Source organism: Marmota flaviventris, chromosome 7 (genome assembly GCF_047511675.1).
Source record: "Marmota flaviventris isolate mMarFla1 chromosome 7, mMarFla1.hap1, whole genome shotgun sequence".
In the NCBI taxonomy this organism is placed as follows: Eukaryota; Metazoa; Chordata; class Mammalia; order Rodentia; family Sciuridae; genus Marmota; species Marmota flaviventris.
In genome coordinates this window covers 6,638,388-6,663,273 of record NC_092504.1, presented here as the reverse complement: position 1 = coordinate 6,663,273, position 24,886 = coordinate 6,638,388, and the positions used below count along the sequence as shown (strand labels likewise).

At 54.1% G+C, this 24,886-nt stretch overlaps 1 protein-coding gene across 1 annotated transcript; it reads right to left on the bottom strand.

Annotated features, from left to right (window-relative positions):
* Window positions 1-1,345: 1,345 nt before the first annotated feature.
* Otop1 (otopetrin 1) lies at window positions 1,346-24,525 on the bottom strand. Its single transcript, XM_027937893.3, has 6 exons — window positions 23,888-24,525; window positions 11,859-11,995; window positions 10,216-10,274; window positions 7,846-7,976; window positions 4,388-5,262; window positions 1,346-2,067 (listed from the first exon to the last, which is right to left on the bottom strand). The coding sequence occupies exons 1-6, from the start codon at window positions 24,288-24,290 to the stop codon at window positions 1,897-1,899; spliced, it is 1,776 nt and encodes a 591-aa protein (XP_027793694.3). The 5' UTR covers window positions 24,291-24,525; the 3' UTR covers window positions 1,346-1,896.
* Between the last annotated feature and the right edge of the window lie 361 nt (window positions 24,526-24,886).

Here is a 24,886-nt window from a genome sequence, read left to right as displayed (position 1 = left end):
TCAGGAGCCTTCCTGTGGGTCCTCAGACCCCCTGCAGCTCACGGGCCACTGCTGACCACTGCCTCTGAATGTCAGCAGGCGGACAAGGGTCCTGAGGGCTCCCAGAGGTTCCTGTGCACACTAAGAGGGTGAGCTCAGCACCGCGGGGCCCGGGAAACACTCAACAAGATCACTGTGAGCTAAGAGGAAGAAAGCAGGTTACATGACAATTCAGTGCATGAAAAAGTGATCCCATGTGTGTGTGTGTGTGTGTGTGTGTGTGTCCTGACAGGTGCCTAGGAACCCCGCTGACAGCAGTTACCTATGCAGTTACCTCCAGATCGTGATTTCTGAACCTCGGCTCCATCCCATCTGGGGCCTGGTGATTCTGGGGGAGGGGCTGTCCTGGTCACTGCAGGATGCTCAACACGTCCCTGGTCTCCTCCACTGCAGTGATGGCAATCGACAGACACCTCCTGAGGGCCCCAGGCCCCGGTTGGGAACCAGCGCTCCAGATGGAAAGCATCACAGGGGGCCTTTCCCTGCTTTTAGGATGTGGGCCTGTTTTTTATATTGTTTGTTGCTGTTTTCACTAAGATGAATATAAAGTATTTACTCACATTAAAAATTAAAAAAAAAAAAAACTTGGTGTTTCTTAATGGTCCATGGCCTGTGCTGTCAAAAAAAATAAAAACACTCAGATAAGACATTCGTGTTGGTACGTACAGTAAGTAAGCCAATTTTATTAGCATTTTAAAATAGTTACGGAAAAACATAAAAGTCCTACCCAAATGTCAATGTCCCTTAGGAGACGTTAAAATATTTGTAACCTTTGGACAAGGCCTCTGGATTTGAGGCATCTCACTGTCCTTTGGTATCCTCAGGGCTTGATTCCAGGGCCCATGTGAGTACCAAAGCCTGAGGATGCTTAGGCTCCAGGCCTGTGTACAAGTGGCCTGGTGTTACTACGTCCCATGCACATCCTCCATACACTTTACGGTCTCTGGATTACTTACAATGCCTTATAAAGTGTGTGTGCTGTGTAAACAGTGGTAACACAGTGGTGTACAGGCTAAGCACAGAGACACCTTTCCCTCAAATGTGGGTTACAAAATTGAAACACTGGGTTACAAAATTTAAAATGTTGGATCATCACTGAGCCATATAACAATCAAAGGAATCCCCGCATCCTCCTGATGAGAAGAAATACATCCGGAGGTTAAAACATAACTGTTTAATTGAACAAAAGCATCACAGGTGATTTTTTTCCCTAAGATTCTGAAGTGTCCAACTTTGCTATAATAAGCATATACACATTTATAGTGAAATAAAAAAGAGTGAACTTTATTTTTTAAAATACGTCAAAATGATCGCAAAATTTCAGGTAAGGAATGTGTCTTTACATTAACCTATACAAAAATTTCCATCCAGGTGATCAAAGTAATTTTGTTCAAAAATTAGACCTACTCAGAAACTAAAATATTAACCAAACGTGTCTGTAGCTACATTCAATCAGCTCTGAGGACAAAATTGAAGTGGTTGCTCTGTGGATAGATGGTCAGTAATAAGGCTGTAAGTGGTCACTGATAAATCACAAACAGGAAGTGCTTTTTATGAAAAACAAACTGTGCATTTTGTTTTGACATTTTTTTCCCAACCTAAGATCACATTTTTCTAAAATAGAGGGTTTCACTCAGAAGGAAATAAAATGATTTGGGTTTGACTAGAATCAACTAACCGAGGATGGATCTGGGCCTCCTCGCAGGCTTTGATCTGATTGTTTGCCCACAAGACACACAATCACGCAGACAAAGGCGCCTCCTCGCGTTAGTCAGGCCATGTTTGCCCAGCCCGGCCATTCCCAGGTGGCCCCGGGCACTGCCCCGCCAGCTGGACCCCAATCCTGTGTGGACCAGACTAGATCTTACAATAGACTTCAAAGAGAGAGGCAGCCGCGTGCATTCGATAGAAAATAGAAAACGGCATGGCCAGGTTGACCACAATTATCCAGGGTTCGAAGCCGAAGACGACTTCCTCCAGTCCGTTGTCATACTCGGGGCGACAGCCAAAGGCGGGAGGTACCCAAAGCTGCAAAAGAAGAGGGAGTCTGTCAAGGTGAGCGGCTTCCCATCCTGGAGGAGGCCGCACTACCGCCAGGCACCACAGGGGGGCGCTGCCCAGATCCAGGAGCCTGCATCACTCCTGTCAGGATGCTGAGCCCGCCAGGCTCCTGTCTCCATGGAAACGTCCCACCCACCAGCCTCCCGAGAGCCTGCTCCATCCTCACCCACAAGTCCCTGCAGTCAGTACCGTGGGCACCTGTCCCCTCCTCTCCTTCCCCACCAGCCCCACCCAGCCTCAGTTTCCTCATCTGTAACACAGGAAGACTAGCACCTCTGAGAGGGCCTAGGTGAGAATTCAGTTGGTAAAATGTACAGAAATGACCCGCACGCCGGCCCCACCCCCCTCAGTCTGGCCAGGCCCCTTCCCCTCCGCCACTGTCAGGGCACCCTGCTCGGTCCGGGACTCTTGCTCCTACTGTATGCTTCTGGAGCACCCTCCACTCCCACTCCTGGCAGCCCCTAGCATGACCCCAGTGTCCCCAGCTCCTGGAGTCACGGCCTGTGCAGTTCCATCCCCTGGAATGCAGGAGAGCCCACTGAGCACTCCTAACAGAACAGAGCAAAAGTCACCTCCAAAGTCAGATCTGCCATCTGCAAGAGAGCAGGCCAGGGTCCTAGACTGTCCCAGGCTGAGCCGCCCTCTGGAGAGGCCCGGGGTTGGGTACAGAGAAGGTCTCAGGCCAGTAGCCAGCAAGGAACACGGGCCCTCAAACAGCCCCGAAGGAGCAGAACCCTGCCAGTAGCCATGGATTGGGTCTGGAATGAGATCCCCAAATGAGGCCTTGGCAGGGACGCAGCCTGCCCACAGCCTGCAGCCTGGAAGGGCCCTGAGCAGACCCAGCTGAGCTGCACTTGGATTTGCAGAACCCAGACGCCATGAAGTGGTTAATGTTTGTGGTGCTGAGCTGCCAAGCTTGGGGTGGCTTCTTACCCGCAGAGGTCACTGACACGTGTGGCCTCATAACATCCCCGAGGGACTCCCCCAGCCTGCTCCCGAGCCTCTGGGGGCCCTCCTGCCACTTCCGCTGGTCCTCTCCAGTCCCCTCTGCCGGCTTCTCCTTTGCTCAGCCTCTTATGGCCGTCAGGTCCCAGGCTCTTCCTGGGCCCCTCCCTTCTCTGCTTACGTGAGCCCCAGAGCTTTCCCCTGTCCCTGGTTGTGACTGCCACAGGCCTCCAGGAAACCCCGGCTCTAGAGAAACCCCAGGAGCAGGCCGGCTTTTGTCCCTTCCTCTTCTCTCCATGCCACCACTTCCGCCCTGGCTCCCGCCCGTCCTGTCCTGCCTGGGCTGCTGCGGGCCTCCCTCCCAGGCTGCAGCCCACTGGTCTCCCAGCTGCGGGCCTGACCTCTGCCCCCTTCCTGCACATGGCTGCCTGGGCATCGTTCCAAGACGATGCCAGAGCGCCCCGTCCTGCCCTCAGCACCAAGGCTGAACCCCAGCCCAGGCAAGGAGGCCACTCACGCCAGAGCCCACCCAAGGGGACCCTCCCTCCTGAGTCCCACTGTGCCTCTCTGCTAGACATGGATGTGGTCCATGCTCCGTGCTCCCAAAATATGCCACAGTGTCCGCTGCCTCTGAGTCTTTGCACATTATATGCCTTTGCCCAAAATGCTTTTCCCTGTCTTGACCACTTGGTCCCAACCAGTCCCTGAGGCTGAGTCAAGCAACTTTATGTGAGTGACCACAGCTTCTCCATGATTGGCTTCAGTCACGGGGCTGGAAAGCAAACCCCCCGTGCTTCCAGCATCTGGTGCAGCAAGGGGTGGCTATGGGAGAGACATTGCACAGCATCAGCCTGTCCCTCTGTTTCCCATCTTGAGCCCAAACCTGATGCCTGGTACTGCTGCAGCCATCTTAACACCATGTGGCAGCAAGCACCATGCAGAGTATGGCTGAGAGGAAAGATGGAGTTCCATGGCATGATTCAGCTGCAGACCCAACCCAAGCAGAAGATCCTCAGCGTCCTGTGAGAGCGGTAAATGTCACTGAGATGTAAGCCCATCATCTGCAACCAAAGTAATGCTGACTGATACTGGCAGGGAAGTCCCCCCTAGATCCACACTCCTATTGCACATGGCAACCGAGCTCGACCTTCCCAAGGGAAGAGCGGGCGTCCTCTCACCTGCCCTCTGTGTGCCCTGTGCTCCACCAGGATTCCCAGGACTCGAGTCCCCTTTTAACCTCACATTCACTCTCGGTACCACCCATCCCCACCCCTGATTTGGAAAAGGTGAGGAAAACAGATTAGCTGATTGGCAGATCATCCCAGGAGCTTGGGGAGATTACCGAGATGTTGCAGAGGAACAGGAAGACGGCCACATTCCTCAGGACGCTCCTCCTGGTGCTGCCCTGCAGGACCCGAGGTTCGCGAGGCGGGCGGCCCCGCTCCTCTTCCTCTTTGCCACAACCGGGCTGCAGACTCCCGTTGACCGCCCCGGCCGCCGCTCCCCTCCGGGGGCCCGAAGAGGCCAGGGAGGAGGTGCCGCCGCTGCAGACGGCGACCACGCGGAGCGTGCGGTTGTCCTCGCGGAGCGGCTGGGGCTCGCGGTGGACCGACTCGATGATGAAGAGGTTCTGGATGTACTTCTCGGCGATCACCAGGGCCGAGTAGGGCAGGTTGAACCAGGTGTAGCGCGGGCGGGTGGTGGCGCAGAGCATGGCCAGGATGGAGCCCCAGGAGATGAGCCAGGAGCCCGAGGCCGTGCCCACCAGGAGGTCCGCGTCCAGCTTGCGGGCCGGGTTTTTGGACTCATCCAGCGACTGCTCGTCCATCCTGCAGACCCAGATTCCCAGCAGCCCCGCAGCGCCCATGAGGGTCAGCAGGCTGGTGGCCGACAGGTAGAAGAGCACCAGCGCCCACTCGCTCTGGGTCCTGGAGCGCCCGATGTGGACCAGGTACACGGCCACCACCCCGATGGTGGCCGCCAGCACGCCCAGGCCCAGCGCCACGCCCGCCATCCCCCGGCTGAACTGGAACCGCATCTCGGGGCGCGCGGGGCTGTCCACCCTGCGGCCCACGTTCTTCCACAGGACGTAGAGCATGGTGGAGGCCAGGATCTGGTACTCGATGTTGAAGGGGTACAGGTAGTAGATGACGCGCGACACGGCCGGGCACAGCGCGGGCGGCGTGCAGTTGCACTGCGGCGTGTGGTCGTCCAGGACTGGGGGGACAGGAGAGCCGGCCGTCAGCACAGAGCCGCCACCCTGGACGCCAGGCGGCCTCCCGCCCAGCAAGCCGCGGACCCCAGCTGGGAGTGCGGTGGCCCGTCCCTCCGCGCTGCGCTTAGAGCACGGGCAGCTGCAGGACCGGCCACCCCCAGTGCCCCCAGTGCACTCACCGGCTGCTCTGAGCTAAAACAGGGGCCCAAGAGGAGACCCTGCCTCCACCTTCGAGAGATAGAGACTCGTGGCTGACACCTCCGCAGTCAGAGGACACGAGCCAGAGGGGAGCCATGGGCACAAAACTCCCGCAAAAGGGAAGGGATTTCTGTTTCCTTCTGCATTGGCTTTTCTGTATTACTGAATTTTCTCGTGAATATGATCTCTGTGTGTGGTTTTAAAAATTATTTTTAAATGCTCTGTAGGGAAGATGCCCCTCCAGTTAGCAAAGGCTTTCCCTGAAGACACAGCCCTGGCCAGAGTGGCATGGGATGGGCACACGCAGACACGGGTGCCGGCTGCAGAAATTGGCACCACCCCTAGAAGACAAGGGAGCCACAGAAGAAAGGACCATTTGACCCAGCTATCCCACTCCTCAGCATGTACCCCAAGGACTTCAAATCAGCATGCTACAGTGACCTGGCCACATCAATGTTTATAGCAGCTCAATTCACAATAGCAGAACTATGGAATCAACTGAGGTGCCCTTCCACAGATGAATGGAAAGAGAAAATGGGCATATATACATAATGGAATATTACTCAGCCTTAAAGTAGAATGAAATTATGAATTTTGCCAGTAAATGGATGGATCTGGAGACTATCATGCTAAGTGAAATAAGCCAGCTCCAAATAAAACAAAGGCCAAATGTTCTATCTGATATGTGGATGCCAACACACACAGGGGAGAGAAGAATAGAAGTTCAGTGGGTCACACAAAGGGGAAGGGAGGGGAGGTGGGAAAGTCAGTAGAATTAATCGACATCACCTTCCTATGTTCATATGTGAATACATGATCAGTGAAACCCCACATCTTGTGCACCCACAGGAATGGGATCCTAATTACAATGAGTTATTCTCCAATATGTATAATATGTCAAAGCACACTCTACTGTCATGTGTATCTAAAAAGAGCAAAAAAGAGAAACCTGCTGAAAAATAAATTTAAAAAATCCATGCCAAAAAAAACTTTACAATATTCATCTTAAAACATCTTAGAAGATGTTTTAAGACTTAGAGTTAATTAAAATAATGGCCATAATCATAAAAAAAAAAACAATAAAGTCAGGCACAGAGGTGCAGGCCTGTAATCCCAGCAACCTGGGAGGCTGAGGTGGGAGGACCACCGTTCAAAACCAGCTCCAACAACCTAGCTAGGCCTTAAAGATAAAAAATTAAAAAGACCTGGGGAGGTGGCTCAGTGGTTACCACCTCTGGGTTCAATCATTGATATCAAAAATAAAAATAAATAAAAATTAAAGCAAAGATTCTTTACAAGAATGTTTTAATGAGATTGGAAAATAATCATCTTACAAGGAAGAAAAATTGTATAGACAGTATTTTCTAAGTGCTGGGTAAACCAATATCAGATTGTGAAGTGTACTGAGAGGGTAGCAGCCAATATTTTTGTGGACCAAATGAATTATAATGGAATAGAATAGAGATGGAGAGAACAGAGTAGAGTCAAATACACTGGAAACTTGAGTGTTTGCAGCAGAATGAGAGGAAGCTTTACTGCTGCTGTGATCCCAAGGGGGAGTGAGCCCCGAGACACAGGAGGGCTACCGGGGTGGCCACCAGAGGAGGAGTTACAATGTGTGCCTGAATTTGTCACCCTCACTCCCAGTGGGGAGCAGGCTCCAAGGGGCTCTCAGGACTGGCCTGGGGTTGCAAAGCTAGACCTGCAGCTCACTAGAGCAGGAAGGAGACTTTGAAAATACAGGGTCCTCCAATTTACAAAGAGGAAAGGTGGGCTCATAGAGGTCACATGGCTTCCCAGGACATTGCAGTCTCAGGTGTCCCAGGATGTCCCAGGATAGAGGTGATGGGTCACAAAACCTTAGGAACTCTGGAAGGAAACAAGAGGACTAATACTGTAGGCTCTCAAGTAGGAATGGGAGGGTATCCATGGGCCCAGAGCACAAGGCAAGCCCAGCTCGATGAACACTTCCTGCCCACTAACGCCACCAAGCCCAGCCTGCCATTAGACTCCCAGGGTCCCTAAGCCACACCAGAGGTTTAACCAAGAACACCAACGGCAGCAGCCGCCCATCTTCCCCAGTGGAAAACAGAGCCTCCGCCCCCAGGCCGCACCACGCCAGGAGCAAAGGCAGCCGCTGACAGCCCTGGGCTCCAGCCCTGGGTCACAAAGCCTTCCTTACGCTCAGCAACCCCGCCTAGAGAGGCAGGGACGGCGGGGCTTCCTGCCAGTGAGGAGCTGGTGGAGCCCACTCGTCCACCCCGGCCACCTGGGCCACCCCGGCCACCTGGGCCACCCCGGCCACCTGGGCCACCTCTGCCACCTGGGCCACCCCGGCCACCTGGGTCACCCTGGCCACTCTGGCCCTGTGCAAGGGCCCCACTCACCTAAGGTTATGTTCCCGAAGCCCAGAGTGAGGAGCCGCTCCTTGTGCTCGTTCAGCTGGTGCTTGGACTCGTTCAGGACACTGTTGGCCCAGAGGAGCAGGTTGGTGACCACAGAGTGGATCACCCCGAACCTGGGGAAGGACACGAGGGCTCGGCTCTTGAGTGGCCCTGGGACAGATCCAGGCCCCCTGGGGTGAGAGGGGCGCACATGCACACACGTGCACACACGTGCGCTCACACGTGCGCACACCTCCTTCTCCACTCTCACCACCCCCCCCACCAGGGCTCTGGGTGGCTCTGTCTGGCTGGGCGAGGCAGCTCCCGGGACCTTCCAAAACCACAGAGTTTTTGCATTCTGCCTTCATCTTGAACTCCCTGGACTCAACTCATTGTCTAGGGGACATCAAAGGAACTGTCTTGGAAGCTGGCCTCTGGGGAAGAGACTTCACGATGAGAGGACACCCCACCCATAGCCCAGACCTGTCCTCCAGAGGGAAGAGGAGGGGGAGAACAATGAGAGGAAGAGATGGAAGGGCTACCCTGGACACCTGGAGTGTGGATACAGCTGCCCTGCTGACTGACCACCCAGCTATCATCACCCAGCCTCCTGTCTTCCCACCTACCTTCCCACACACAACACAAGCCAGAGCCTTGCTGTCTGGCTCCCCTTGCAACCAGACTTAGCCATTCTGGTCACTGGAGTGTGAGGCTCAGTCTATGGGGCACTACTTAAAAGCTTTTGCATTTTTTGATGAAAGAGGTAAGAATGAGAGAGGTCTAGCTCCCTCTTATGACATTCTTAAGTGTAGACATGAAGGCTGGAGTTGTGGCAGCCATATTATGACCATGAAGCAACCAGCATGGGATGAAGTACTAACTTGCTGAGCATAGAAGAGCAGAAACCTAGAGAGATCCTCTCAGTGATAATACCGTTGAGCTTCTGGAGTCCCACTGAGGCTCAGGACCTAGCCTATGGTCACACATAGAGTAAATAGCCACTCTGGCTGGACTTGTCTCCAAACACTCCACCAGCAAGGCTGAGGCAGTGTGAGGTCCCGGTCCCACTCAGGTGGCAGACCCCAGAGACAAACGCCTGGAGCATGGCCCAGAGTAGTGCTGCCTGGTGAAAAGACAATGCAGGACAACATGAGAGCCACGCAGGACGCTCCAGAGCACCTGTGGTCATACTTCAGAAACGGTAAAAAGGGGCAAGTCAAATAGTTGTAGTAAAACTTCATTAAACCCAGCACACCCGAGGCCACATCATGGTGACATACAATCAAACCCCGAAATCCTACTGAGGCGCTTTCCGCCCTGTTTCGTTCTAGACTCTGACATCTGCAATATATTCCACACACACAGCACGTGTCCATCTGGAGGGGCCACCGTCCACGGGCTGGTCGCCGCACTGCCCAGCCCAGACCTGATGGCAGGGCTGAGTTGGCCTCTGCTGGAGGGACAGGGTCAGGGCCGCAGTGTCCTGGGGCCACAGTCAACAGTGGCTGGAGCGAGGAAAAGCACTGCCCCCGCAGCCCCCAGGGCTGCCACCCACCTGCGACAGAGGCAGCTGGGCTCAGCCAATGCCCAGATCCAGGGGGGTGGAGGTGGGGCTTCCGGGGCATTCACAACAGCCAAGGATATCCTGTGCCTCCTGGCTTATCCCCATGGCACACAGGAAGCCCCAAGGTGCCCACACACCTGATGTCCACCCTGTTCTGCACAGTGAGGTGGGCAAAACCTATTTCTATTCAATGGCCTATCGAAGCAGCTTATCCAGTGGTCACGCGCAAATCAGTGTTTTAATATCAGCCGTCACCTGATGCCACCAAACGGTAGTGAGGGAGCTTCCCTTCCTCGGGGAGAGTTTGTAGGCAAGAGATCATTCAACAAAGCAAATACTGATCCCCTGAAGCACCCGCGTGGGGCCCGGGGCCTCTGCTACATGCGACTAGGGTGGCTCCCCCCCTCGTCCTGGAGATGGAGTTCTCTGCCCTCCCAGTCAGCCGAGCCAGGCGGGCCGTTCAGAACAGACCCTGCACTTGCCAAGCCACTAGTCCGTGTCCACTGCCTCACTCAGTCTCCAGGGAGGGCCACCGTGTCATCCCCATTGCAGAGATGAGGAAACGGAGGCCATGAAAGGGAACTGGCACCAATGGCCGAGTCAAAACTGAACCCTGCTCTGCCTCCAGGGCCGTCCCAGGAAGGGGCTGAAGCCGGGGTCCCCTCCTGGCCACGAGGAGAGCTCCGCTGTCCAGCCCTGAGCAGAGAGGGGGTCCCTGTGTTCACCACCCAGCAAGAGGCAGCTGTGAGGCTGGTTCCTTCTAGAAGAACCCCAAATTCAACACGCAAGGCGATCCCCCCAAGTTTTACCTTTCCAGAGTTTTGAAAGACTGGATGATATCCTTGGCATGTCCCCAGAGAAAATACACCTAGGTGGAAAGGAAGAGGAAGTGACATGAGTGGGACAAGTGTCCTTGGATTTGCGCACTTGAGGAGTTATGAAACCTGAAGCAAAGGTCCAAGAAAACGCTGGGGACATGAATGACCTCCCACCCCAAGAAAGGCAAGTGGCTTTCCTCTCTCAGGTGCTGCATCATGGCCCCGTGGGGACAGTGAGCTGGGAGCACCTGGGGAGAGCAGGTGGGGCCTCGCGGGTCTGGAGGGAGGGGTGCTGTGGTTGACTTGTGATGTCTTCTTTGGATGGAGTGCTGCAGTCGACTGGGGATGTCTGCCGTGGGGCGGGGGTGGGAGTGGAAGCCTGCCTGGCAGGAGCCCTGAAGTCTGACCACAGCACCTTTGCCAGGCTTTAGCCAAGAAATATCCATTGAACAGAGCCAGCGCCCAGAAATTAAATGTTGAGCACTTTGAATGAAGAACAGGGTCCTTTCCCCTGTGCTATCCAGCCCCGGGCCACAGCCCCCAGCAGCAGCACAGGGCGGGGCGTGACAGCTGTGTCTCTGGCCCAGGTTGGTCTCTCTTATCTGAAATGCTCCCGGGGCCAGCAGTGTTTCAGATTCCAGGTGCCAGATTATTTCCAATTCTTTCAGACTTTGCAGTACTTGCATATATGCCATGAGAAATCTTGGGGATGGGACCCAAGTCTAAACCCAGAATTCATTCTCTCTGTTAGGCCTCATATGCACGCCATATATTACATAATTTTGTGCACAAAATTCAGGGTTGAATTTTCTGCTTGCGGCAGCCTGTCACCGCTCAAAGTTTCAGATTAGGGATGTTCCATCTGTATCAGACTCTGGCCGCAAAACCTTGGGCTAGCCTGGGGACCTTTCTAACTGCTTGTCACCTGCAAAATGAAGATAAGGAACTTGCCCTGGAGGCACTGTGAGCCATTAACTGAGAGAATCCATTCTGATCACTTAAAACCGGCTCCTGGAATGTGAACGTGTTCAGCAAATATCCTCCTGTGCCTGCTCACTCACTCGTTGACATTGATTGAGTGCCTCCTGTATACCAGCATTATTAGCACTTTTAAAACATCTAAGTCTTGATTTTAGAAACAAACACGTATTGAGCACCTACTCCATGCCAAACACTGCTGAGCCCTTTATATATCTTCCTCATTTTCTCTTCGGCTTCCACGCGTGAAGGAGCACACAGGAGCCTTCTGTGCCTGGCTCACCCACTTAACATAAAGTCCTCCAGGCCCATCCACATTGCCGCCCGCCCAGGATTTCATTCTCTTTAAGGCTGGATGATTTCCGCTGCACACATGTGCCACATTTTCTTCATCCATCCATCCACCAACGGGCGCCGAGGTGGGTGGTTCCATACCTTGGCTGCTGTGCAGAGCCCACACCTGCTGTTGAAGGTAGCTGGAGGGATCGCACACAGAGATGGGGAAAGCACTTGGCATATTCTAAAGCTCGGGTCTGCAGCAGCTCTGGCTGCTCCCACTTGCCACGTGTCTCTATGGCCAGGGACTTCATACACCTAGGGACGTGCTTGATGACACTTGACAACAATAGATGACGTCGTTAGTATCGGTGGATTACCTGCAGCAGAGTGTGCACCGCGTGTGTGACAGGGAAAACGCCTTCCATGGCCGAAAGACACTCGGAAAATCCAATGAAGTAGCCAACTTTGAAGCACCCCAGGATGACGGTGATGATGGCAAACAGTGAGATGCTTCCTACGCGGGCAGGGTAGAAACATGCGTGCGTATGTGTTAATGTGCACTGCGTCATTTCAAAACCAACCACAGTACGCCATCAGATGTGGGTCAAGGATTTCTGCCAAGGGTGCCAAGACCATTCCACATGCAGGGACAGTACTGTCAACACCTGGTGCTGGGAGAACTGGATTGCCACATGCAAGGAAATGAAGGACCCCAACCTATGCTGCACGCCCAAGTTAGCTCACAGTGACTCAAAGACCTAAATCAAGGCTGGAAGTGCAAAACTATCAGAAGACAGCGCAGGGGAACGCTTCGCAACATTATGGACTATAAGATGGTTTCTTGGTCCTGACAACAAAAAAAAACAGACAATGAACAGATGGATAAACTGAACTACCTGAAAGTGAAGAGGGTTTGTGCATCACAGAAAATACAGTGAAGAGGCGACCCAAAGAACAAATGGAAATACTTGCACATTATGTACAGATGATGCCATTAATATCCACAATATATAAAGACACCTAAAGTTCAACAACACCCACAACTTCCATAGGCAAAGGATTTGCATGAACATTTCTCCTAAAAGGATATGAAAACAGCCGACAAGTTCATGAAAGGATGATCAACATCACCAATTATCTGGAAATGCAAACGTAAACCAGGAGATGCCACTTCACCTCTGTTAGGATAGCTATTAAATAACAACCACAAGGCATGGTGGTAGGAGACGGAGAAGCTGGAATCTCTGTGCACATGGATGGGAGTGCAAAATGGTGCAGCCACCGTGGGCAACCAGTGTGGCACTTCCTCAAAAATTAAAACTGCATCCTGTGTGACTCAGCAATGCCACTTGGGAGCATATACCCAAGAGAACCAGAAGCAACAATACAGTGGACAGCGGACACCTACACTCGTACCTTAGCAGCACCGTGTGCAACAGCCAACAGGTGGGAGCTGACCGGGTCCCCACTGTGGGTGACTAAGTAAAGAAAGAAAGGTCTGTACATACAACACAGAGCCACCCACCGTCGGAAAGGAAGGGAATCCTACACACATGACTCATGGGCAAGCCTCGAGGACATCATGGGAACACACAAGTCACAAGGGACAAGTGCCGCAGGACTGCACTCACCTCAGCCACCTAGAGCAGGCGAATCCATAGCGAGCATGTGGATAGGGGCGCCAGGGGCTGGGGAGGGAAATGGGCAGTGAGTCCAGAGGGCCCCAACAGGCAGGGTAGGAAGGAAACGGGCAAAGCCAACGTACTTGACCTACTGAACCGTACTCTTGGAAAGGATTCAGTCGGTCAATGTCAGTTGGTTATTTTATTTATTTATTTATTTATATATATATAAAATCATAAATAAAAGACGTATATTAGTAAAATAAATTCTACTCTTGGACAGATGAACCTAGAATGTAGGGATTGTCCCGCTCATCACTGTGCCCACCCTATGAGTTTCCCAGAGCCTGACAAATGATAGGTACAGTGGACCCCCACACACAGCCTGGTTCCCAGACCCCAAGAGACCCAATGCTGAGGACCCTGAGTGCCTCGTGCACAGTGGCAGAGCACTTTCCAACAACCTACGCCCATCTCCCAGGCACGCGCCATCTCTAGGTCACTCTGACACGTGAGACGACGTGAATCTGTGCAGATCATCCGTGAGCTGCATGATTAGGAGCAATGGCTGGGGGTCTGTGAGTGTCCAGGGCAGATGCAGGGTGTTTTCCAACATCTTCAGTGCATGGCTGGCTGAACCCATGGACATGGAGTCCACAGATAAGGATTCAACGAGTGAAGGTGGACTGAGCCAACAGAAGGCCTCGGGAAGCTTCTCTAAAGAGATCTGTCTAAGAGCGCCGCTGCCCGGCTCTAGCATCTCCATGCTCTGGTCCTAAGGTCCTGAAGAAGGGTGCAGGGCGGTGGGCATGCGGGAACTGCAGGGCCTGTGCAGCCCTCTGTGTGTCGAAAGCTTTCCTAAGGTAGAAAGTCTACTCCAGGAGCTCCAGGTAAGGGGCCTGCAGCAGCCACCTGGAAGGGGCCCACAGGTGAAGACCAAGAGATGAAAACACAGGAGTCTGCCTGTGAGAACAGACGGAAAGGAACCCAGGACATCAGGGAGAAGAGCAGGACAGAGGCGCCTGCGCCGTGTGGAAGCTCCTCGTCCTCCTGGGCCAGCGCTGACCCCATCACAACTCTGTCCCAGGCACAGGGGAACCTTGGTCGTGGGCTGTGCGCAAGGGCACAACGGAGCAGCCAGCGGGAAGGAGCACCCCCGCCCCCTGCCCGTGACAAGTCCTGCAAGCGCCTGGCTCCTTTCCACTGCCCAAAGCCACCAAAACAACTCCAGCTCACCTTTTCTTAAATCATAGAAAAGCCAGAAACTCGGTTGGAGTGGAGATTGGATCCCAGGGCTTTGAAATGTCTTGACAAATGCCAGGCTCGTTTACATTACAAAAAAGAAACAAGAACACAGCTGGGGCCCGGGCTGGTGCTGGGGCAGAGGCTGGGGCGTAGGCTGGGGCGGAGGCTGGGGCGGGGGCTGGGGCGGGGGCTGGGGCCCGGCTCAGCGGCAGAGCGCTTGCCTCGCGCATGTGAGGCCCTGGGTTCCATCCTCAGCACCACATAAAAATAACAAAATAAAGATATTGCGTCCATGTATGACTAAAATATATTTAAAAAGAAAAGAAACAAGAACAGAGCAAGCCGAGGCAGGCAGCTGGCCGGGCGCAGGGCCCAGTCCTGCAGCTCTGGCCCGGCGCTAATCCCACTAGTCCTGGAGGACATGGAGTTCCACAGCCACATCCCTGCCCCCAACTTCAGTTTCTCCCGCTATGACATGAGTCACATTTCTGAGCTGCACCCCCAGTCCCTGGTTCCGGAGGCCTGGAAGGAGACCCTCAATCGGCACACGTAACTAGCTCCAGGCAGGGCTAATGGGGTTGGCCTGGGACCTGCTTTGAGAAGCAGAGGTCTAGAACACCCCTGTAGCTGGCGGGCCAAGCATTCTGTGAGATGCCTCGTATTCCTTCAGCAGTCTCCAGGCCCTCTCTCCCTTAGATCCACTCACTACAAGTATTTGGGGGGCTCCTCCATATGGTCTGGATGTGTTTGAGTGTGTCACACAAAGGTTCATGTGTGAGAAGCTTGGTGCTCAGTGGGGTGATGTTGAGAGGGGTGGGACCTTTAAGGGGTGGGGCCTAAGGGGAGGTGGTTAGGTTAGGTCCTGGGAAGCACCTGGTGAGGCTGGTGCAGTTCTCTCAGTCCTGCTTAGCTGGTTCTCAAGGGAGCAGGTTGTTATAAAGCAAAGCCGCCCTGTGTGCTTAGCCTCTCCTCCACATGGCTGGTTCCCATTCCACTTCTCTGCCATGACTTACCAAGATGCCAGCACCAAGCTCCTTGGACCCTCCAGCCAATAGAATCATGAGCCAAATCAACCTCTTTATTTATAAAGTTCCCAGCCTTAGGTGTTTGGTTATAGCTGCACAGGATGAACTGAGACACCTAGTGTGCATGAGGCATTGTGCCGCGGGCTGAATGACAGAAACACAATGCTGGAGAACCAAAAATACACAAGTTCAGCACCGCTTAAATCACAAAATATAGACGGATGAGCTGGCACCAGACATATCATGTGCAGCCCTGGAGAGCAGAAGACAGTGGAAGGTTGCAATGGTCCCTTGCAAGGAAAGGGTGCCAGCCCAGGGCTCTGTTCACAGTGAAGATGTCACACCCCCGCCCTTATCAGGGCAGAAGAAGAAAGATATTTGAAGATATGCAAAGTGTACTTATCAGCAATTATTTTCTGAGCATCAACTCTTGAGCCAGTTGCTGTCCCAGGCACCAGGATACAAAAGACAAAAAAATAAGGGATCTTCCTTTAGGAGTTTAAAATTCCAGTGGGAAAGACAGGAAATAAACAGGTGAACAATAGACATAAAAAGAATGTCAGGAGGTGCTAAGTGCATGAAGGAACATGATCAGGAAAGGGCACTGAGGCTGGGGGTATTTGGTCAGGAGAGGAGTCTCTGAGGCGGACAGCTGAACAGAGAATAGAGAGGGAGAGAAAAATGTCATCTGCATAACTCATCTGGCAACACCGAGCCAGTGAGCTAGGAGAGTCCTCCAAATAGGGGAAGATGAAGAGGAGAGGAAGCCACTTTGCAAAAGAATGGAGGAGTGCACGGAGTGGGTGGATGGATGGATGGATGGATGGTTGGACTGGATGGATTGGATGGATAGGTGGATGAATAGATGAATAAGTGGATGGATGGATGGATGGATGGATTGGATGGATAGGTGGATGAATAGATGAATAAGTGGATGGATGGGTGGATGGACGAACAGTTGGATAGGGATGGATGGAGGGACGAATGAATGGATGGATGGATAGATGGATAAGTGAGTAGATGGATAGAAAGATGGATGGATGGATGGGAAAATGGATAAATAAATTGAAAGGCAAGAAAAGGAGATAAGTTAAATCCAAATGGATGACGACAAAATGCCTGGGAGTGTACAATTTGCATGCTACATAAAGACAATACAGAATAAACATTCTAAGGGCAAATTGAACTATATCTTCACAACCTACAGGTTGGAGATGGACTGGGTGGGGAACCGAGAGAGAAAGCCTTTTAAGGTCTCAGGCTAAGAAGAGAGGAAATAGGGAAGAAGGTCTCCTAAAGGTCTTTCTCAAGGGTGGAGAGGAAGCGGGAGGAGCAGAGCATCTCAGGTGGGAAGCAAGGTGACGGGCGGGGGCAAATTTTTTTTTTTTTTAAATAAGAATGGAGTGATAGGCACCTGATCATAAAAGCATGGGAAGGGAAGATGGTCATTAACAGAATAGAGAGGCATAATAAAATCTTCAAAGGCCAACATGCAGAAAGGGAAAATGAGAGAAATGGTAAAATATATCATGATGATCTCCATAAAGGAAAAATGGAAACGACACAGTCAGGATACAAATCATTATAACTGGAAGGATCTAAATCTTCCCATCCATTAGTAAGCAAGGGCAGGAGGATCCAGTTCAAAGTAAAATGCAAATACATTCCCTGTATGTGACCACACTATTAATTAAGGATGAAGATTAAGAATTATGGGTGGATAAAGAGGAACCAGCAATGCGCATGAAATGAGAGTGTGAGTGGCAGAGCGAACACAGGCCAGGAGGGATTTAAAGCTATCAATCAACAGGATAAAGAGCTCTTTTCTTTTTATCAATTCATATAATAAAAAAACAAGGAAATAGAGCAGTCACACACATACCAAAGTAAAATCGTTTCTGCTTTATCTATTTAACTGCTCTTAATTAAAAAAAAAAGTGGAAACTTTCAGAACAAGGAAGATCAAATAGACAAAGTTTAAGAATTGAATTCCACGATCCGTGAATTTGATTTTCTCTCTGCAGAACGCCTTAAGGACAGAGTACACCCTGTGGATGTCCATGGAGCACGGATGAGCATCAGAGATACTAAAACACAGCAGGAAGCAGAGTGGTGAAGGTGGCCGGCCAGCTCCACGTCCTGCTTTCTGCCACTTGCTGACTGATGACCAGGGGCATTACTTAGCTTCCCTGTGCCTCAGTTTCCTCATCTGTAAAGTGTGGGTAATGACAATGACACCTATCTCCTGGGGAGTCCTTGCACAGTGGTCACATGGCATGTGCACTATCTGGAAAGTTCTGTAAAAGGGAATGTTTCTACCAACACCGCAGCATCATTGGGCCACAGAGAAAAGCTTAGTGAATTAGGACCCACTAGGAAGTTAGCCGGCGCATTGTTGGAGACTGGTCCGAAAGCTGCTGCGTGCCCAGCCAGTGTTGGGAGAGGGAAGCCCCTCCCTCCATGTGGGCTCCAAGTCCCTCCCAGGGATCCAGAATATTGTCCCGCAGGATCTTAGAGGCGGAGGTCTCCACAAAGCTGAACCATATCTCCATCCCATGCAGGGATGCTTCCCAAGGCTTCGCCTGGCCTCCACGGGGACACGTGGGCCGGGCGGCTCAAAGTGCACCTTCCATCACTGGCTGGTGCTTACATCCAAAAGTTCTGCCTCATATTGAAGAGCTGTCGGCCTCCCAGAGCAGTCACCCTCTCCCCTGGAGCTTCTGGTGTTTTCCATTCACACATTCATCCGTCCGTCCAACCCATCCGTGGTTCAATGACTCAGCAGATACCACTGGGCACCTACGTCACATTAGGCACTATGCCAGGCGCTCAGGATGGCACAGGGAGCACATGCAGTCAGTGGCGTCTCTGCCTTCAGGAGCTCACAGTCCTGTTAGACCAGGAAACAGCTGCTGGATGGTACATCCCCTGCCGCCCAGGGCTGGGGACACCAAGAGCAGCTTCTGGGAGAACCTGCAGCTGGGGAGCTGCACCTGGCCTGGTGTCAGGAGAGGCTCCTGGGGAGAGGGGGCTCTCGTTTTCTAAAAGCCCAAGGATGACCTGGAACTGGTGGGCACCAGCTTGCAGCATGGTCCACCCTGCAGCCTCATCCTTCTGTCCTCTGGACCACTGTCCTACAGGTGCCCACGAGACACTGGGGAGACAGGACCCTCCACATGCGCACTGGCTCCCCTTCCAGGGAATGGAGGACCTGCATCCGCATTTTCCCAGCCACATTCTCTTGTTGCTGTTGAAATCCTAACCTTACATTGATATTTTCTGATAGACCAGAAACCCCATCAAAATATATATATGAAAATGCATGCAGTCTGGTGGCACTCTCACAGAGACGCCAGGACGGGTGCTGGGGACAAGGCCACCTTCCTGAGGACCTGCCCTCTGCAGCCTGATCTGCTCCTGAATGTCCCACTGTCGCTTCAGCTCAGTTCTCTGTATCCAGTGTGTTCATCAGTTTAAAATTCAGAGCAGCTTCCCCAGAGCTTAGGTGTTGTAGTTCTTCTTGGCTCCTAACTGACCTCCAGCCTTTTTTCTTACCCCTCTCAAACCCAGGTCCCACCTGCAGGCAGAGTGATTGCTCTGAAGTACAAATACAGTCACATGGTTCCCTTTCTAAAGCCTTCGATGCCTCTCCATGACCCACTGGGTGAAGTCCAAGTCCAGCGCCTGCCACATAGAGTTCTTCACAACGCGGATCTTGCTGGCCTCTCTGAACTACCTCCAAACACCAGCAGAGATGGAAAGTTCTTCTCTGGGGGCCTTTCCCTAAGCCCCCAAATCCCCATCTCCAGGCTCCTCATCTGTCTCCCATCCCGTGTGTCACAAAACTCATTTATTCATGATAATATCGTGTTCCTCTTACTGTGTGCCAGAAGCTGTCCTCAGCACTGCACATGAGGTCATGCCCCAGTTTCCACGGTCACCCGATGTGATAGGTGGCAGCAGCATTCCCATTTTACAAATGAGGGAACTGAGGCAGACAAGGGGCACTCTGAGCCCTGTCAAGGCCACACGCTCAGCCTCATGCTCTGACCCCCTTGGTGTCCCACCCTCCCCTTCCTGTCTGTGCTGGGCCATGCCAGAGCATCCTTCCACCCCAGAGCCCAGCAGCACCCAGCAGGCAGAGTGGGCACCCAGTCCAGGCTGCTGAACAGAAGCGAACCTAAGGGCGCCCAGCAACAGTGCCCTCTGTGCAGGGCTTGGCTCTCTGCTGCCCTCTGCAGGTGTCAAAGGCCCTCCCGCTCAAGGGAGAAGATGGAGACAAAGTGGAACTGCGCCCCTTCGCCCTCTCTGTCACCAGCCGATGGCACACACCTGCTCCCAAGCAAGGAGCTTATCCCTCCTCTGTTTCTCACCCCACCGCCACCCGAATATTTCCAGTAAGGGGGAGTCGGCCCTCCTCCTGAAGCCGCTTCTGCTGCCAAGTAGATGGAATGAGCGCGCCCCCTCCAGCCCCGCCAACCTCGAAAACACGGTGTTTAAGGGAAAGAAGCCACCACGAAGGCCACACGTTGTGCCACTGCGTTCATAGGAAGAGACCAGAACAGGCCCATCTGTGGGCCAGGAAGCGGACCAGCAGTTGCCGAAGGCGAGTGGAGAGCAGGGGTCAAAGGGCTACGGTACAGGGAGGTCCTCTGGCAGTGGCAGGGTGTTCTGATCATGGCTCTGGGTGCACACATCCACGCATGTCCTAAAAACCCTGGCTTTAGGGCTGGACTGGAGCTCCGTGGCAGAGCGCTTGCCTAACACGTATGAGGCACTAGGTTTGATCCTCAGCAGCACCACAGAAAAATAAAACGAGTATTCTGTCCACCTACAACAAAAATTAAAAACAAACAAAAAACGAACAAAACAACACCGGCTTTGAATGGGTGAATTGCGAAGTGTGCAAACTCTGTCTCCATCAAGCTGTGATCAGGGACGGGCACAGCAGCCCAAAGAAGTGAGGCACACGTCTGGGAGGCTGTGCCCACAGAAGCAGGGAGCTGCATAGTTGGGGAGAGGTAGGTTCCCAGGAGGAAAAGCCAGGCAAAGCCTGGCCTTTGTGCACACCCATGGGGAGCCCCCCACCCCGCCTCCTCAAGTCTTCACGCCCCACCACAGGACCCACACGGGCTCTGCAACCCCCACACCAGCCCTGGCTGAGAGCTCACTAAACGGAGGGCTGCAGGAACCTTCCCTCTCCTCTGCTCTAGTGTCCTCTCCCCTCCTCCTCTGCTCTTGACCACCATCCCTGAGGGTGCCCAGCCCTCCACACACACACACACACACACACACGCACACACACACACATACACACACACACACATGTGCTTGGACCCAGCCCTTTCATCAACCTTCACTTTCTTACCAGGTGACAACCTCCTCCCCCCAAAATGACCAAAGCATCCCCACTTGGACCTGATCTCCACAGCTCACCTGCCACAGCTCACAGCTGCCCCCTGTCTGCTAAGCCAAGGGGACCAGGACCACAGTGCTCTGAGCAACCACTTCCAGGTGGCCTGTGGCTGGCACACTGGACAAAGGTGAGATGAGTCACAGACATGGGCCGGCCTCACTCTGAGGCTAAATGAGGATCTGAGCTCATGAAAGGAACAAATCTGAGGGTGACGATTCACACGCACAGCAGAAGCACTTACTAGTAACCAGACGGTGCTTGTAATGAGCCCAGCATTCCAAACCTCTCAGCAGCTGTGGCTCGGGCTCCTCCCACCACTGTTCCACCACTTGCCTTAAAACACTTCTCTGGTCTTTGGACAAGGGGAACATGGCCTCACCGTGCCAACCTTACATAGAAACCAAGAGAAACAGGACCCTGGCCATTACTGGGGCAAAGTGGTCTTTCGTTAGGTGGCACCAGGTGTCATGGCAGGCACCAGGTGTCAGCTGCCATGGCTCTGGATGAAACCAGTCCGTTCGTTAAGCAAGCGGAGAAGCTGGGCTAATAAGCCACTCTGCTGCCATTCTTCAGGTTGGTCAATACTCTCTGTTCCAAAGAAAGTCTTCCCTTTCTCACACCCACCTGCTGGACCAGAGTCCTCCCTGCCCTGAGGGATGCCTGGCAGCCACCCGAGCCCAGAACCTCTCTAGAGAACCTCAGGGCCTGGACTTTCACAGGTGGCTCCTTCTCAGAGATTCACACACACGTAGAGGATTCTGGCACCAGGACAGGAGAGAGCTGGGTTCCCAGCCGACCCTCTCTTTCCAGCTATGAATCCAGCAAAACCTCAGCTCCTACCGGATGGAGAGTGCCTCCTCTTGGCACCCAGTCCCCTGGGGTTCGTAAATGCTTCGTGTTTTCTTGATGAACACTCAGCTCATCCATGGGAATGGCGAACTGCTTTCCCTCGGCACCCCCAGCTCCTCCCTAGAGGCAGCAGCTGCAATTCTTCTTCTTTTTTAACTGTATTTGTTCATTTTTTTAATGTGGTGCTGAGAATTGAAACCTGTGCCTCACACATGCCAGGCCAGTGCTTCACAACTGGTCCCCAGCCCAGCCCAACAGCTGCGGCTCTTTTCTTACTTACTGGTGGGAACTCAGAGGTGCTGGGGATGGGACAGAGGCCCCAAGTCAAGACTTCCAAGGCCAACCCTTTTCCAGGGTCCTCGTGCCTCGCCTGGCTGGATGTCCTGAGGGGCGACCTGCTGAGTGGACAAGCAGCCACCCCTTACTGGACGCCCACTCTGTGCTCTCCCAATCTTGCCTCATTTATTCCATCTCTACTTGAGGTCACAAAGACGTGCCCCATAGAGCAGGGCCACCAGGAAACGCCGGTCTCTCCCATCGTTCCCTCTGGCTGCCCAAGCCTGGAACAGTACAGCCACTTCTGCCTGGACCTATGCCCTAAGTAAGCCCAGAGGAGAGGGAGGGGGTGGGGCAGAGGTGGGGAGAGAGGAGGAACAGGGAGAGAAGAAGGAAGGATGAGGTCCGGGAGGGAGAAAGAAGGAGGAGAGAAGGAATGGAGGGAGGAGAGGGAAGAGAGGATGTGAGGAAGAAATGGGCGTGGAGGGATGTGGAGGGAAGGAGGGATGGTGGAAGAAAGGGGGGGAGAAAGAAAGCAAGAGAAGGACAAAGACAGCTGCTTCCCTGCCGGAGAGGATAGGCAAACCCTGGGGCTTTATTGTTTAAGCTAAAATGTGGATGGATATCCTAAAACACCGTCCCATGTCCTGCTGGGTGTGTCTGTCGTGTGTGGCAATGAACTCCCTGTCACTCAGAGTCCTCAAACCACGAACTATCCTAAAACAGCCATTTTCAGAGGGGAGTTTGGGCCACCTGGAATGGAATCCAGTTTCCCCAAAGACTAGACATGGTCCCTGTTAGTCACAACATGAGGCAGAACCTGATGAGGGACAAAAGAGCCCCACAAAGAGCACCTTGTGGCCACGGGAGGGAGGAGCCCCTCCTGCCAGGCACAGCGGGGGATGGGGGAAGGACCGTGGGAAGGAGAGCTGACAGTGCGGGTGCCCACTCTGTGCCAGCAACCTCAGCCCATCCAGGGTGAGAGCTCCGCTGTGCAGGGGCGGAGTCTGGGGCCCCCAGTGGGCAAGGCCACCAAGTCACTTACACACTATAATGGAGATTTAAATTCCCATCCAGCCTGAGAATCTGAGTAGAGGTGTGTGGTGTGTCCAGACCTCTTGGTGTACAGGGCACTGACCGCTCCTGGAGGCGGCTCATCACAGCCACTCCCACCGCCCCCTGTGGCCCTTGGCAGGTCTGTCTCCTTCACCTGGCACCAGGGCTGAGGAGCAGCAGCTCCAGGAGGCAGGGGTCCGACTTTACGTGTCAGCGAGTGTGTCCTGAGCAGTAGCCAGTGCTTCTCTCCAGGCAGAGTGGCTCCTGGGTACTGGGCCCCTTCCACAGCCTCACTTCCTTAGCACCTGTTCCACCCCAGGCCCCGAGGGGGCTCTAGTGCTAAGGAAAGAGTGTCACCGGGCTTCCCGGGAGTGGTGGAGGAACAGAGGCTTCAAGAACAGTGACCCTCCCCCAGGCCAGAGCCAGGAGTGGAGGGCATGGCCAGAACCACAAAGTGGGGTGTTGGAAAAACTCCCCTGGGAAGAATAGGGGATGCCTGAGCCCTGGCTGGGAAAGCAGCAGGGGACAGGGCAAGGGGAAGGCATTCCCGCAGGAGGGAGCAGCTGGCGTGGAGGCAAGTGACACTGAGCCTGGAACCGAGTCCGGACAGTGCTCCGGAGGGCAGGAGAGGAAAGGCGCCATCGTGCCAGATCTCAGAGTCCTCCGGTGCCAGGAAGGGGGTGCCAGGAAGGGGAGCGTGGCAGGTACCCTGGGGTCAGTGACACCACTGCAGGGCTGTACTCAGGGAAAACTGTGAGCACTGTGCGAAACTGTGACTTTCATGATGTAAGGCAAGAGCTGAGGGCAGAGGGGACCCACGTTTGAAGCAGAGACGGACCTCGGGAAGGGAGAGCCAGAAAAGAGGCCCAGAAAGAGGGAAGGAGCGCTGGAGGGGAGGGCGCGCCCGCTGCACTCACCGCGGAGCCACCGCGCCCCGGCGTGCGCGTCCTTGGGGCGGATAAGGCGGCGCTGCGCGTAGCTGCGGCCCACGTACCACAGCATCCAGAGCAGCTGCAGCAGCATGAGCGCCGTGAGGAAGCAGAGCAGGTCCCGCTTGCCCACGCCCGCGGCGTGCACCGCCCAGGCCAGCAGGAACAGCAGCCCCGCCACGAACACGTTCAGCCCGTACTGGCTGCTCAGCGTCTCCGCCAGCTTTTGCGGAACGCTGGCGCGGACCGCGGCCTGTCGAGGGGCCGGGGATTCCGGGGACCCCCGAGTCAGGAGCGGGGAGGGCGGGCAGTCTGGGGGCCCCGATAAGCCCCGGTCCGAGGCGCTCTCTGGTGCTCCCGGCGAGGCGGGTGTCCCGGGACCCGCGGGCATCTTCGAGCGATCTAGCCTGGTTTCGCCTAGAGGCGTGTGAGGCCGTCCCCGCCTGTTGCTCCTGGCTTCTGTCCTTGCCTGGAGCCCTCTGTCAATCAGCCCCCTCACCTGCTGCCACTCTGATCCCTGCCCTACCCTCTTCTGCCCCGGTGCCTGGTGCCCTCTGCCAAGGCACTCCAGTCCCCTCACCTCCCGCCCCCTGCCCCAGGTGTCTACGCGCTCCGGATGCCAACTGCCCGCGTCCCTTCTCAGCAGCCGCGACCCCTGGGGTCCTCCCAGGACTCTCCAGGCTTCTGATCCCGCGCTCCCAGGCCAGCCCTGCCGGACACCCGCCCACAGCCACCCCCGCGCGCCCGGGAAACGCAGAGCAGCGAGAGTTGCCTCTCGCCCACTGGCAGAGTTGGTAGTGTAGGGACAGGGGACACAGAGGGTCGCCTGTTGTAACCCTAGGGAGTGAGCTGGGGGTGTGGCTGCGGTGGAGCAGAAGTCACAGCTTCACGGCCAGCTGGACTCCCAGAGCTGGGGCGAGCCTGCGGGTGTGCGTGCGTCCGTGCGTCTGTCTCTTCTGTTCCCTACGGATTTCTGCTATCTGTGGT